At 45.7% G+C, this 15,816-nt stretch overlaps 1 protein-coding gene across 1 annotated transcript in view; it reads right to left on the minus strand.

The window, feature by feature from the left end:
* The window catches only part of LOC141106662 (pancreatic lipase-related protein 2-like), a 54,089-nt gene that overhangs the window by 21,730 nt on the left and 16,543 nt on the right, over positions 1-15,816 (minus strand). Inside the window, exons 2-4 of the mRNA XM_073597604.1 lie at positions 1,722-1,873; positions 486-602; positions 274-408 (exon numbers count right to left, since the gene is read on the minus strand). Coding sequence (XP_073453705.1) covers positions 274-408; positions 486-602; positions 1,722-1,873 — 404 coding nt within the window. The remainder of the gene's footprint in view (positions 1-273; positions 409-485; positions 603-1,721; positions 1,874-15,816) is intronic.

Here is a 15,816-nt window from a genome sequence, read left to right on the forward strand (position 1 = left end):
GAGCTATTGTTTATTACAGGTTAATGAGTGACTGATTGGTGAAGTCAGGATCACATGCCAGACCAAGTCCACGAACCTTTAAAAGAAAAGCACTGTATGCCCCAGTCTCTAATTTCTATCTGATTAGCTTCTCCTTACCCCAAGCCTAGTTTCCTTTAAAATGAGTGCTGGAAACTTGAAAGGGCAGCCCATCAAAATGTTACAACACCAGATTGAAATTCTATCGGGAAAAAAATAAATAAAAAAACCCCAAACACTGGGAATAGTACCCACCAAAAGAGAGTCGATGAAGAGCGCCAGTTCAGCCCCAACCACTCGGACATTATTAGCAGCCTGGGGATACAGAGCATGAGCACCATTATTCCAGTTCACGCTGAAACAATTCACATCTGATACCTGTAACAACGACTGAGAAACCAGCATTATTACAAATGTGCCATACCTCTGGAGGGACCTCGAATACTGGGCCCATTACTGAGACCTACCTTACACATGTTCACAATCCAGGGCTCATAGCCATTATCTAGGTATCCATGGATGATAAAGCAAGACTTCTTACTGGGACTGAAGGTTGAAGATGACAGATTCATGACATTCACAACCTGAATTAAGAAGTAGTCTTAAACTCATGGGTACAGTCACACAATCATCAACATCAGATAAAATGGGCCTTGTCCATCAAGGTTTCTCTCAGATTCTAGCTTGGCTTAGAATGAGGTTACGTGGCTTTACTATGGAAGGCACCCCTTCCTTTAAAGCCTTGTTCACACGTGTACTATAGTATACACTCACCCTCAGGGTGACGCGCAGATGTTTTCTGCATCCCCATTCACATCAATTGGGATGCAGCAGCTGCATCCACACAGCAGTTGCTCTCAAAATGACAGCCGTGTGGATACAACCCCCGAACGCACGCCGCCTGCATTCGGAAATGTGCACCCACCCTCCTACACCCTCTTCATCAACTTGACTGTACCTGACCCCACTCCTTTCATTCTTTGGATCTCAGTTTTTTCAATTTTGGAGGCTCACCACATTGCTTGCCAGAAGAGTATCCAGTCTTCAAGACATTTTGACATTCACATAACTCCTTAACATGGGCCAGCCCACTACTTGCATCGGATGGCAGGGTGAGGTTTTTAGAAAGCCTTGTTGTTAGGCACCTAGTCTGCCCCTGCCACCAGCCATGATCCACCTGCACTGCATCGAGACGCAGTGGATTTGGCTGTAAAGTTAAATGTTTTGTCAGTCATGCTAGAATGGTTTGTTTTTGGAATTAAATGTATATTTGTTTTGTATATTTGTAGTTTGAAATGGATTTGAAAGACAGCGACAGTATATTATTTATTCTATTTGAAATTCAAAATTATAATATCAGGAGATGGTTATATTCTATTTTCTGTTCTACTCTGTAAAGCAGCCCAATGCTCTTAATTCACTTTTATACCTTACAATATTTATTGCAATTCAAGTTTGGATAATTCGTTTTGTGGTAACTTTTCGGAATTGTTGAAATTCAGGTACATCCAAGTTTCAGAAAATTTCCTCTGAATTTTGATTCGTAACGGAACAGATTACACATGTCTACCAGTGACCCATTCAATAAAAACAAAATTGTAATTAGATTGTTGATGGTAGAAGGCACAAGGAGAGGCAGGTTAAACGTTAAGAAAGTAATCTATAGAACCAAGGGAGGGAAAAAAAAAAAAGTATGATGATACCTTAAACGAGTCTTGAACTCTAGAGAAGAGCAGAATCTGTGTACCAATCTCCTCCGGGGGCCATGGCAAGCAACTAAAAGGCCTTTCCAAAGTATCAGAGTATGGGGGGCCAGCTGTGAAACATCCCAGCTTCCTATAGCAGATTTCCTTTGCTGGGAAAAACATACAAATTAAGTGTTTGCAGTCCATTTCATCACACATGGTATCTGAACACAACCTGTACTGAGAAATCTACTGAGGAACCATCAGCCTTTTCTACAGGAAAGTTCCCAGCCTTCTCTTTTAAAGATGTTTTAAGAGTTTTGTTTTTGAAGGAATGACACAAGTTAGTTCTTGTTTTTTGAAGACTAGTTTAACGTTAAGACTAAATTTTTCACCTCTTAAAACCACTTCTCAGCATCATGTGATGGAGCCTCAAACAGTTACATGATCAGGAGCCCATCACCAACTCCCACTCAGAAGCCTAGACCAAGAGCTGTCTAACAGCTTGGTCAGTGGGCTGGGAGCGTGTAGCGAGCATGTTCTCAGCATACAACCTCAGACCGGAAGACACGTGTGGTGGCCGATTAAGCACTTCTGGAAGGTTTTATCCACTAATGACCAGGCCATTTAGCACTGCTACTTAAGTGGTAATGCACAGTCATGCAATGCTGAACCCAAACAAAATATAATTTTTCACACAAATGGTGCTCTTTTGGTGGTATTTGATCACCCAGTTATTATATAAACACAAAAAAAAAAAAAAAGCGCCCAAGTGAATATTGATTGGTTTGCATGAAAGTTATAGCTTCTACAAATTATGGTATATACAACTGTGCTCATAAGTTTACAAACCCTGGCAGAATTTATGATTTCTTGGCCATTTTCAATATGAACAACAAAAACTTTTCACTCATGTTTGGCTGAAGCCATTTATCAAACTGTTTACCCTTTTTAAATCATAATCACAACAGAAACTACCCAAAATGACTGATCAAAATTTTACATAACCCAGTTCTTAATACCGTGTATTGCCCCCTTTAACATTGACAGCTTGAAGTCTTTTGTGGCATTTGAGTTCCTGTAAATTCTTGGGCTGTCTTGTATGAACTGCACGTTGGAGATTTCCGCAGAGTGGCTCAATGATATTGAGGTCAGGAGACTGAGATGGTCACTCCAGAACCTTCACTTTATTCTGCTGTAGTCAATGACAGGTCGACTTGGCCTTGTGTTTTGGATCATTGTCACGTTGGATTGTCCAAGTACATCCCATGCACAGCTTCCTGGCTGATGAATGCAAATGTTCCTCCGGTATTTGATAACATACTGCATTCATCTTGCCATCAATTTTGACTAAATTCCCTGTGCCTTTGTAGCTGACACATCCCAAAACATCAGCCATCCACCTCTGTTTCACAGTAGGAATGGTGTACCTTTCATCATAGGCTTTGTTGACTTCTCTCCAAATGTAGTAAAAACACCTGGTGCCAAGGGCATGGTGGAGAGAACCCCTTTAGGGTCTTTAATAGACAGACCAAAACATGAAGTATAAAAAGTGTATACATTTTCAATAAATTCATACATGTAGAAGAAAAAAAAAAAAAAAAAAAAAAAAAACATTGTACATAATAGCTAATACTGAAAATTATATAGTTGTATGAACTGGTCACTGTCCTGGTGCAGAGTGGACTAGTGGCAGTCAATACAGTATATAACACCTTACATGTTACAGACTACAAGTCCTTCAGAGCTTTTGTTATAGATTCTCTACAATAAAGAGTATGCAAATGATACAAGTAATGGAAATCCAATATTGTTTCAGCATGATCACATCACTCACGAGTAGCAGGGACATCCATCTCCAAGGCACGGCAGAATTCAGGGCCAGAGGAAGGGCAGATAACATGCTTTGCTGCGAGGACTCTAGCTAGTGGAACCGCATCGTTCCAACTAGTGCTGGGCCAGTGTAACCATGGGAGGTACTTCTGGCGACTCGACCATGCAGCCCATCTTTCTTCAAGTGCATCTTGAAACAGCCACACCACATGTTTTCAGAGAGTCCAGTATTTCACCTGAAGTTTTGTGGGTTTTTCCCGAACAATTTTGCTGGCAGTTGTGGCTGAAATTTTAGTTGGTCAACCTAAATGTGGTTTGGTTTTAACCACTTGCCGACCGGCTCACGCCGATATATGTCGACGAAGTGGCACTGGTGCGCAAATATCACGTACGCCGCTGAGTCATCGGTGGCTATCTAGCTAAATCTATGTAGAATACATATCGGTCTACACTAAGGAAGAAATTTGTTTTTTGTATATATTTTTGGGATATTTATTGTAGAAAAATAAAAAATAAAAATTGTTTTTTCTTCAAAACGTTCGCTCTTTGTTTATAGCACAAGAGAAAATTGAGTACTGTCCGTGATACTTTTTTTATTTATTTGCACTAACATACAATTTTTCAGGACAAGCTTTCGGGGTATGTCCCCTTCTTCAAGGTCCAAGCAGTACTCAAGTACTGCTTGGACCTTGAAGAAGGGGACATACCCCGAAAGCTTGTCCTGAAAAATTGTATGTTAGTGCAAATAAAAAAAGTATCACGGACAGTACTCAATTTTCTCTGTCACAATTGCACTAATACGGCTACAACAAATCAAGTATTTATAGCACAAAAAATAAAAACCACAGAGGTGGTCAAATACCACCAAAAAAGTCAATTTTGTTAGGGTACAACGTCACACGAACGCGCAATTGTCATTTAAAGCGACGCAGTGCCATATTGCAAAAAAAGGGCTTGGTCAGAAAGGGGGTAAATCCTTCCAGGGCTGATGTGGTTAACAGAACCCCTCATTTTCCACTTCTTGATTAGAGTTTGAACACTGCTGATTGGCATTCTCAATTCCTTGGATATCTTTATATCCCTTTCCTGTTTTATACAGTTCAAATACTTTTTCCCCCCACAGAGTCTTGACAATTCTTTTACTTTCCCCATGAATCAGAATCCAGCAGGGATGGACTGGCCATTGGGACTACCGGGAGTTTCCCGGTGGGCCGAATGGCTCAGTCGGCCGGTTTCAGCGGCTCCCTTTTGCGTCTACGATTTACCCATCAATCGCCGACAGCTGGCATCTGACGGGTAGATCGAGATGCATGCAGAGTAGCGCAGGCAGCCTCTGTAGTCAGGGCACATTCAGGGCACAGCGTTTACTTCATATGCAGAGTAGCGCAGGCAGCCTCTGTAGTAAGTTCTCTCTCATGTCACGCTGCTGCTGCTCCCCCCGGCGGCCCCTCCTCCTCCTCTCGTCCATCCCAGATGATGTCACAAGCAACTGGAGATAGACGAGAAGAGACGTCTATCTCCAGTTGCTTGTGACATCATCTGGGACGGACGAGAAGAGAGGAGGAGGGGCCGCCGGGGGGAGCAGCAGCAGCGTGACATGAGAGAGAACTTACTACAGAGGCTGCCTGCGCTGCTCTGCATATGAAGAAAACAAGTAAACGCTGTGCCCTTATTGTACCCTATGAGCCCTGAATGTTACCTGAATTTATCCCATGTGCCCTGATTGTACCCCATGTGCCCTGAATGTGCCCCATAATGCCCTGATGTGCCCCATGTACCCTCATGTGTTGTACCCCGATTTGCTGTGTTCTGTTGCCCCGATGTGCCCTGAAGTACCCCATGTGAATGATGTACCCCATGTGCCCTGAAGTTCCCCATGTGCCCCAAATATTCCTTGAATGTGCCCTAAAGTTCCCCATGTGCCCCCAGTAACCTGATGTGCTGTGTTCTGTTGCCCCGATGTGCGCTGTGCCCTGGGCCAGTCTGGATAAAGTCCAGGGCCACATTTTTGTCCCAGTCCAGCCCTGGAATCCAGAAACATCAGTGCAGCACTGGATGAAAGATGCAAGGTCTGTTAGGAGTCTAGAAACTCACTGACCCTTTATACACACACGCTAATTACAAGCAAACATATCACAGGTGAGGATGGTTACCTTTAATAGCCATTCAAATCCCTTTGTGTCAACTTGTGTGCGCATGTTATCAGGCCAAAATCACCAGGGTATGTAAGCTTTTGATCAGGGTCATGTGGGTAGTTTGTTGCGATGATGATTTAATAAGGAGTAAACAGTTTATTAATAAATAACTTCAGTCAAACACTAACCATGAGTGAAAACATTTTTTTTGTTTTATCATTCATATTCTGAAAAAGTGGCCAAGAAATCAAATTCTGCCAGGGTGTGTAAACTTATGAGCACAACTACATACAATTAATGGTGGCAATCAGCCACTTATAATGGCACTGCAATAGTGAGGCGGGCAATCTGACACTGACAGGGAATTGACAAACTGCCACTGACATGAATACAGTGATAATACTCTACGCTGTCATTGTACTGACGACACTGGCTGGGAAGGGGTTACCATCTAAGGTGCTTAAGGGGTTAAATGTGTGCTTAACAAGCGTCCATTTGTGTAATGTGTGGTTTTTTTTAACTAAAGATCTGTTTCTTCTTATCCCGGCTTAGTATCAGAACAGAGTGGTACTGTGGATACAAAAAAAAAAAAAAAACCACCATTAAGAGTGCCACAGCCCAATTGAATTAAGATGCTAAACGGAAATGTGATTGGATTGTAATTGAACCATCAATTGTAGCCTCGCTGTGCCCATCAAATGCTCCCACTGTGCCGCCCCCCCCCCCCAGTACCTCCATGTTCACGAAGTCTTCTCCCGTCCTCCTCCTATGATTGCATGCCCGATAGGCATCCAATCACAGCGCCTATCGTTTCAGCCAGTCAGATGACGGGTAACAGAACCAAGCACCTGATTGGCGGAGTGGCAGTTCAGTGTTAGGAAAGCGAATATTCATTCTAACACAGCTGGGTGAACTGTGAGCGCCAAGCATGGCACTCGCGGTTTACTTTGACGCCTATTAGAGCCTACGGCTCTAATCGGGTGCTTCAAAAACACCCCCGCCGCTGTAATTCAGGCACCCGGCAAGGGGCCGGGCACCTGAATAGGGGGTAGCAGCAGCGGCCATTGATAGATTTATGCAATGCACGAATCTATCCATTGATCATAGAGGGGGTGGCGTCCCTGCTCAGTACATTTTGGGCGGGAGGTCCGAAGGTAGTGAGATTGCCAACAAAGAGACAGCTCCCTGATGCTTCATTTTATTTGTAAACAAAGTGGCCGGGGATTCCATTAACCTACACCAGACCCTTATTCTAGATGAGGGTCTGGTATAGATTATAGAGAACCAAACACTAGAACTAACACAGGCTACCCCCCCCCCCCCCCCCATCCATACCAGGACCTTCAGGTCTGGTATGATTTTTAAGGGTGATCCCACACAAAACATTCCCCAAATTCTATATCAGACTGTCTGAATTTTAAGGAGGAACCCCAGGCCAAAAAAGTCGGGTCCCCCCTAAAAATGCACACCAGACCATTATTGGAGCATGCAAAAAAACCCCATACTCAGCCATGTGCCCCTAGTATGAGGAGTTATCTTGATGAAACAAGGGCCTGTTCTGCCACAACCCTGGCCGGATGTATTGGTCTGCGGCACGGGGCTTATCAAAATCTGGAAGCCCTCTTTAATAGGGGGGGGGGGGGGGGCTTCCAGATGCCACCCCCCCGAATGAGTAAGAGGTAACCATAGTACCCTATACAGTCATCAAAAGAAAAAAAAAAAATATATATATAAATATATCCATCTATCTCTCTCCCATTGTGGGAGGAGCACAGATATTACTGGAGGGAAATTTGCGTTAGTGACATTTGAAACAGTCTCATACAGTAACACACCTGTTGCAGTGGCTGCAATGGAGAGCACTAGTAATAGCTTGTCAATCATCTGCAAAATTTAAGAAAACATTGGTAATCCATTAAGACTGCATACCAGAAAAAAAAAAAAAAAACAAAAAAACACCTTACAGTAATTTTTTGGCACTAGAATAACTGGATATGTTGACCAAGTTAAAACCAAGAAGTTTATTTAGCTCCAACATATACCACAGTGCTTTACAGAGAACACTGAACCAGTCACAACAGTCTCTTACATTAAGGTTTCTTTCCCACTAGCAGCAGTGTTTACTGCCCCCCCCCCCCCCCCCGAAAAGTGATCCACGAGGAATCACTTTTCAGAAGAAAGTGAAAGGTTTGCAGGCGTTCAGGAGGTGATGCTGCCAAAAACTGAACATCTGTTTTAAAAATTTTAACAAGGGTTCTCAAAAGCTTGCCTAAACCTCCGCAAACCTCTTTGTTAAAGCTTGCTGCAAAACACCCATATTTAGCTGCAGGCATTATATATCTCCTGTTGCCATCAAGCAAATAGGGCCACTCAGCGAGTGCCCCACCATCACCACATGCTAGTGTGGGAATCAAGTGGTTAAAGCAGGGAAAACACTTTAAGAGCAATCCGAGCACAGATCACTCTTCAGAGACCAAAAACAAGTATGAACAAGCTCTATTGTCATCTCTCACGTAAAATGAAATACTCCATCACTGGAAGGAACCATAAAGTACCCCACGTACACAGCTGGAAGATGAACCATGGTGGGAGGGAAGGCCAACTACAAAGATCTGAAACACTTTGTGCGCTGCAGTGCATTGCAGAAATGCACTTATTACATGCATTGTGGTACCATTGATTTAGTATAGAGGCACATTCACATTTCCCCATTCCTGTGCATTGCATTAATGCACACGGCGTCACACCTAACATGCATTGTTATGGCAGCCCATCACTTTACTAATGCACAGGAACTGGCCCAAAAGTACACATGCAGCATTTTCTCCACTATACAGGAACATACCATGTTGCTGCAATTATGTTGCCTGTTGGTATTCACCCAGGAAGAACACAAATTTACCATCTGCAGCAATACAATTCCAGCTGTACAGGTGAAGTTTGGGGACAAGTAAATGCAAGTGATCTATTAAATACTAAATATGAGGACTGTGCTCAATGGAGACTAGCATTGCACATCGTGGATCTGCATTGTGTCCATTACATATAGATTTACATTGTATGTAGGACCACCATATACAACCTCATAGGTATCTACACACAGCAAAATCACCAGCCAGACCCAGCAGTGCAAACCTCACCTTGTTGATCCTCAAAACTAACAATTATCTCCTCACCCTCCAAGCAGTTATATCTAAAGGCTCTCCACTGGGTGGGACCAAGCTCAACGAGAACCAGAATTGGCCACAGGTGTGAAGGTTTGCATGCATACAGCCCAGACACTATGGGATAATTTACAATAACTGGAGAGTGCAAAATCTGGTGCAGCTCTGCATAGAAACCAATCAACTTCCATTTTTTTTGTCAAAGTTTAATTGAACAAGCAAACGTTAGAAGCTGATTGACTGCCGTGTACAGCTACACCAGATTTTGCACTCTCCAGTTTAAGCCCCTGTCCACATTGATGTGATTTGAAATGTCAAATCTCATGCCAAATCTCAGCCTATTGCCGGGAATGGCACTGTCCCAATCGATATGACTTTGCCGACACTGTGGCACCGCACCGTTTCCAAAAGTAGTTCATGCACTACTTTTAGCAACTTTGGTGATGATTTCAATAGGCATCTATGCATGAACCCGCACAGCTGTCTTTCAAATCACCCCCGAACTCGCACTGAAATGCGAGTTTGAAATCGTGCAAGTTCAGCTAAACTGATTTCAAACCCGCATTCAGTGTGAATAGGGATGAGCTGGATGTTCAAATCGAACGTAAGTTCGACTCGAACATCGGGCGTTCGCCAAACAGTGAATATTATGGGGCGTTTGCGGGAAATTCGAGCGCAGCGGAATGCCCCATAATGCACTGCAAGATCGCAGTGCATTGCTGTATGATGATTGGCCAAAGCATGCACCTGACCTGCATGCTTTGGCCAATCACAGCGCACTCTGCTAAGAGAGCCATGATTGGCCAAAGACAGGGTGCCTTTGGCCAATTATGCCTCAGGGGGACTAAGGCTGCTTACATAGTGGCTGTGTATAGTGTGTGGACGGAGATAGTTAACACAGTGTATTGAAATGGTTAAGGGGAACCCTGCGTCAAAATGTAAAAAAAAATGTCGTGGGGGTCCCCCCCAAAATCCATACCAGGCCCTGTAGGCCTGGTATGATTTTAAGGGGAACCCCATGCCAAAATCGAAAAAAAAATGTCATTAATTAAAAAATCCATACCAGGTCCTTATCTGAGCATGCAACCTGGCAAGCCGCAGGAAAACGGGGGGGGGGACGAGAGAGCGCCCCCCCTAATGAACTGTACCAGGCAGGGGCGGACTGACCATTGAGCCACTCGGGCACTGCCTGAGGGCCCTGGGCCACTAGGGGGCCCCATCAGGGTTGCCAGCCCCAGTAAAACCAGGGACAGTATGTATAAATCTGTGTTTTTTTTACATCTGTCTGTGTATACTGTGTATACATGTATGTGTATAATGTGTGATTGTATACTGTGTGTGTGTATACTGTGTGGCCCCATAATCTCTAATTGCCTGGGGGCCCAATAATCTCCTATTGCCCAGGGGCCCCATGAGTTATCAGTGGTACCAGGCCACATGCCCTCAACATGGGGAGGGTGCTTTGGGGTCCCCCCCAAAGCACCTTGTTCCCATGTTCCCCACAACCCTTGCCCGACGGTTGTGTAGGTCTGCGGGCGGGGGGCTTATTGAAATCTGGAATCCCCCTTTAATAAGAGGGCCCCCAGATCCCCCCCATGTGAATGATTATGGATCCATTCACCAAAAAAGTATAAAAAACGTAAAAACCACAGCAGACAGTTTTTGACAATTCCTTTATAAAAAAAAGTGTCCCACGATGGAAATCATCAATCAGGGCGCCGACAGTCCCAAGTAAAAAAAAAAAAAAACGAAAAAACTCCACCTCGATGGGAGGCTTCCCACTGACTGCAGCCTTTTTGCGGTGATAGCTGTTATATAGCCAAGGGCGGGGCCATCTGGTGACGTAAGCAGGTGACCCTGCCCCTTCACACCTGTGGGAAATTCTGGTTCTCATTGAGCTTGGTTCAACACAGTGGAGAGCCTTTAGATATAACTGCTTGGAGGGTGAGGAGATAATTGTTAGTTTTGAGGGTCACCAAGGTGAGGTTTACACTGCCAAGTCTGACTGGTGATTTTGCTGCGTGTAGATGTCTATGAGGTTGTACATGGCGGTCCTCCCAGGGAGGCGGACTTTTTCCGTTTTTTTTTTCTCGGGACCGCTGGCGCCATAATTGATGATGGATTAACATCGCGGGACACTTTTATTTTTATTTTTTTAATAAAGGAATTGTCAAAAATTGTCTGCTGTCCTTTTTACTTTTTTGGTGAATGGATCCATACCCATTCACATGGGGGGCGGGATCTGGGGGCCCCCTTGTTAAAGGGGGTTTCCAGATTCCAATAAGCCCCCTGCCCACAGACCCCCACAACCACCAGGCAAGGGTTGTGGGGATGAGGCCCTTGTCCCCATCAACATGGGGACAAGGTGCTTTGGTGGGGACCTGCCATTTTCTTAAATGATTTGTTATGTATATTGCTGAGATCTGACAATACATTACAGCCGTGAGCAATTTTAAATGCCATTTTTTCCTTTAGAAATGTAATTTTGCTGTGGGACTGTTATAAACATGGGAAAGATGCGCTACTTTACAGGCAGACTAAGGGACCCCCCCCCCCCCCCCCAGGCACGATATTTAAAGGAATATTTAATTTTTATTGTTTTACTTTAAGCATTATTAAAATCACTGCTCCTGACAAAACGGCCATATTTAAAACTTTTTTTTGCATTGATATATGTCCCCTGGGGCAGTACTGTGTCCCCATACAGTTTTTATGGCAATAACTTGGTTATAAGCCTTTAAAATGAGCACTTTTGGTTTTTCATGTTCGTTTCCCATAGACTTTAACTGTGTTCAAACAAATTTTTTGCCTGTTCGCATGTTCTGCTGCAAGCCTAACTGGGGGGTGTTCGGCTTATCCCTAGTGGTGAGCCATCTAGTGATGCACCCTAGAATTCCACTCAGTTTATTTGTTTTGGATCGTTTGAAACATTCACATTTGTATTACTACCCATGCCCACATTTGGGAGATTTCTCTTTCCTTTTTGCCTATTTCACAGGTGTCAGAACAATTTTCCTTACTTCTGGTATATATGCTGGGTTTTGAGCAGGGGGAAATTGCCCCATGGTGCACAGTGATCCATAACCATTTTTCCAGGAGAGGAAGATTGTTTTAAAAAACGTAGTCAATGGCCCATTCAGGCCTGCCCCAGAATAAACAAAACTGATAAGGAAAATAAACCAATCACCCAACTCTAGGACTTCTCCCAAGCTTCTCCCATCCTTTGGAGCTCCCTACCCCAATCTATTCGACTATCTCCTAATAGATCCATCTGTAATCCATGGAAACCCTTCTCTTTAGAAGACGCTTATCCTGCTTCTAACCAATACAATGTTTTTACTTTCTCCATTAGCTCATCCCTATATTTATTACCTTTTGTAACACTTGACCCTCCCTCTTAGATTGTAAGCTCTAACAAGCAGGGCCCTCTGATTCCTCTTGTACCAAATTTTATTGTAGCTGTAACATCGGCCTTCATTTTGTAAAGTGCTGAGCAAACCGTTGGTGCAATATAAATCGTGAATAATAAATCATCCCTCCAAGACAGCACCATAAACGTTTGTGTGCTGCAAAACATGTTGGAAGTGGGTGTCATTGAAAATGACTGGTGCTGGTGCCACAACACTGCAACACCTCACAGATACTCTAGTTGAGTGCAGGAACAAGCCCTGCTTCAAAATATTACAGCAAAAATTGTAATTACACGCTCCTGTTAAACAGGAGCAGAAAAATTGGGCTTTAGGCACTGGTGCCCAGAACCAAAAATGTTCTTAGAAGCTATCAACATGAACATTGAGGAGGAATGGAATAGTCACTCGGCATAACAGGATAGTCAGTCAGCATCAGCACATTCATAAAAAAATTATTCGGTTACATCAGCATCAGGTGCCTGGTAGCTGGTGATCCAAAACTGATTCATTTTTATGAAGGTGAGCCGATCAACCGAGTCGGTGGACAGGCGCACTCTGTGATCGGTTACAAAGCCTCCAGCGGCACTAAATGTGCTTTCCGAAAGAACGCTGGATGCTGGACAGGCCAGTAGCTTAATTGCAAACTGTGCAAGCTCTGGCCAGTGATCCATCCTCAAGACCCAGTAACCCAGTGGATTTTCTGATCTTGCCCCTAGGTATTCCTGCACCATGTACAACAGATGCTGGCGATGGTTGCTGGAACCGATCATACCTTGGGGCTGCAGACTAAAAAATTGTCCAAACGCATCGGTCAGACGGCCACCTTCTCCACCGCTCCTTCTGTGATGTTGTCCAGGACCAGGAATTTGTACCCTCCCAGGCTCTGGAAACGCGTTGCACAAACCATTCTGCAAGGCCTCCCGAAGATGTTTCATCCTCTGCTCCCTCTGCGACGGCTGGATAAGTTCCGCAACCTTACCCTTGTAACGTGGCTTTGCAGGCTTTGCAGGATCAAGGAGGCCATGTAGTGTAGGTTTGCTGAGGCATTCGATCCATAGTCCTCTGGGTCACTAAGGATGACCTGATCCGCAGCCACCTCCTCCCAGCCACGTACAAGTCCATGGGTTTCTGGAGACTGTAAACGATCCCTTGAAAACTGCTGCTGATGCTGAGTGCTAGGCTCCATCTCCATGCTGACACAATCCTCATCCTCCTCCTCCTCCTCCTCTTCCTCTTCCTGTGAGATCCATGGGCCCACAGGAATACTGTCTGGATAAAGGGGGCCTTGAGAGGTAAGGAAGTCCTCCTCTTCCTCCCTTTGTTCTGCCTCAAGTGCCCTGTCCATTATTCCATGCAGCATGTGCTCCAACAGGTAGACAAGAGGGACAGTATCACTGATGCATGCACTGTCACTGCTCACTATCCTCGTGGCCTCCTCAAATGGTGACAGGACAGTGCATGTATCCTTGATCATGAGCCACTGGCGTGGCGAAAAATAGCCAAGCTCCCCTGATCCTGTCCTGGTGCCATACTCGCACAGGTACTCGTTGATGGCCCTCTGCTGCGTGTGCAGCCGCTGCAGCATTGCCAATGTTGAGTTCCACCTGGTGGGCATGTCACAGATGAGGCGGTTCTTGGGCAGGTTGCATTCCTTTTAACGGTCAGCCAGCCGAGCACTGGCATTATACCACCGGCGGAAATGCCCACAGACTTTCCTGGCCTGCCTCAGGATATCCTGTAAGCCCAGGTACCTGCACAAGAACCGCTGCACCACCAAAGTAAGGACGTGAGCTAAACATTGAACATGTGTCAAGTGTCCCTGTCGGAGGACGGAGAGGAGGTTGGTGCCATTGTCGCAAACCACCATCCCTGGCTGAAGCTGGCGTGGCGTCAGCCACCTCTGAGCCTGCCCCTGCAGAACTGACAGAATCTCTGCCCCAGTATGGCTCCTGTCCCCCAAGCAGACCAACTCAAGCACCGCATGGCATATTTTTGCCTGAGTGCTTGCGTAGCCTCTAGAATGCCTACGGAGCACCGCTGGTTCTGAGGAAAAATCTGCACAGGAAGAGGCCATAGAGGAAGAAGAAGAGGAGGGGGTGGAGGAGAGAGGTGTGGCAGAATCACCACTACCAGCATTTTGGAGGCATGGTGGTGGAACAAGCTCCAACAATACTGCACCCTGTCCTGCATCCTTCCCAACTGCCAGCAGGGTTACCCAGTGCGCCGTGAAAAAAAGGTAACGTCCCTGTCCATGCCTGCTGGACCATGAGTCAGCGGTAATATGCACCTTACCGCTGACCGCCCTGTCCAACGAAGCCAAGACATTGCCTTCCACATGTCGGTAGAGAGCCAGAATTGCCTTACAAAAAAAAAATTGGCGTTTGGGAACCTGCCACTGAGGTACCGCACATTCCATAAATTCTCGAAAGGGGGCAGAGTCTACCAGCTGAAAAGGCAGCAGTTGGAGTGCTAGGAATTTAGCCAAACTAGCATTCAGCCGCTGAGCATGTGGATGGCTGGGACCAAATTTATTTCGCCGGTTTAGCAACTGGCGTAGGGAAATTTGCCTGCTAAAATCGCACGTTGGTGTGGCGATAGCAGATTGCCCGCAAGTACTTGGCACACCTAATTCTACACCTTCATTCCTGTCAGTGCTGGTTTCTGAAAGGACTGAAGGTGTAGTGGGGTTGGAGATCCCAGCTGATGAGGAGCAAGGAGAGGTCCGCCTTGTTCTTTGGTGTGAGTCTTTTAAGTACTGTTGCCAACGGACAGCATGGGAGGTCGGCATATGTCTGGTCAAGCATGTGGTGCCCAAGCGGCTGCTGTTTTGGCCACGCGTGATGCGCTTCAGACATATGGTGCAAACAGCAACAGTGCGATCTGCTGCACACGTCTCAAAAAAGGCCCACACCAAAGAACTTTTGGAAAAACGTGCAGAGTCAGCAGCGCCCTGTACATGCGGAGCTCTGTGGTATGATGCAGTCGGTTGGCTGCCCTTAAGCTGACCCCTGGAGGGCATCCTGCCTCGTTGGAGATGTGCCTCCTCCTCTCTTCTATCAGGCACCCACGTAGAGTCAGTGACCTCATCATCCCCTCCCTCCTTGCCACTGGGGCAAACCTGGCAGTATGCTGCAGCTGGGGGAACATGACTGCCAGTTTCTTGTCCTTCTTGGGCACCCCCTCTTCTCTCTGGGCTCACGTTACTGCCTTCATCCTCAACCTGGGTACCATCAACAGAGCCTTCAAAATGCTGCGCATCCTCCTGCAGCATGAATCCTACACTGTGGTCGAACAGTTCGGGGGACTCCTCAGGGCATGATGGTGGGGCCAGGGAAGGAGTGACTGATGACATTGAGCCGATGGAAGAGGCCGCTTTGGCAGCTGCATTGGCAAAGTACCCTGAGCCTGGGTGACAGAGGATGAGGAGGATGAGGAAGGCTTGGTCATCCACTCTACCAACTCTTCTGCATGTTGTGGCTCAACACGGCCAGCTCCCGAAAAAAAAGACAAGTGTGCCCAACGGCCACATGCTAAGGATGCACCGTGTCCACGACCAGCACTGCTTGCTGTA

This window comes from Aquarana catesbeiana, linkage group LG08 (genome assembly GCF_042186555.1).
Source record: "Aquarana catesbeiana isolate 2022-GZ linkage group LG08, ASM4218655v1, whole genome shotgun sequence".
NCBI classification, from domain to species: domain Eukaryota; kingdom Metazoa; phylum Chordata; class Amphibia; order Anura; family Ranidae; genus Aquarana; species Aquarana catesbeiana.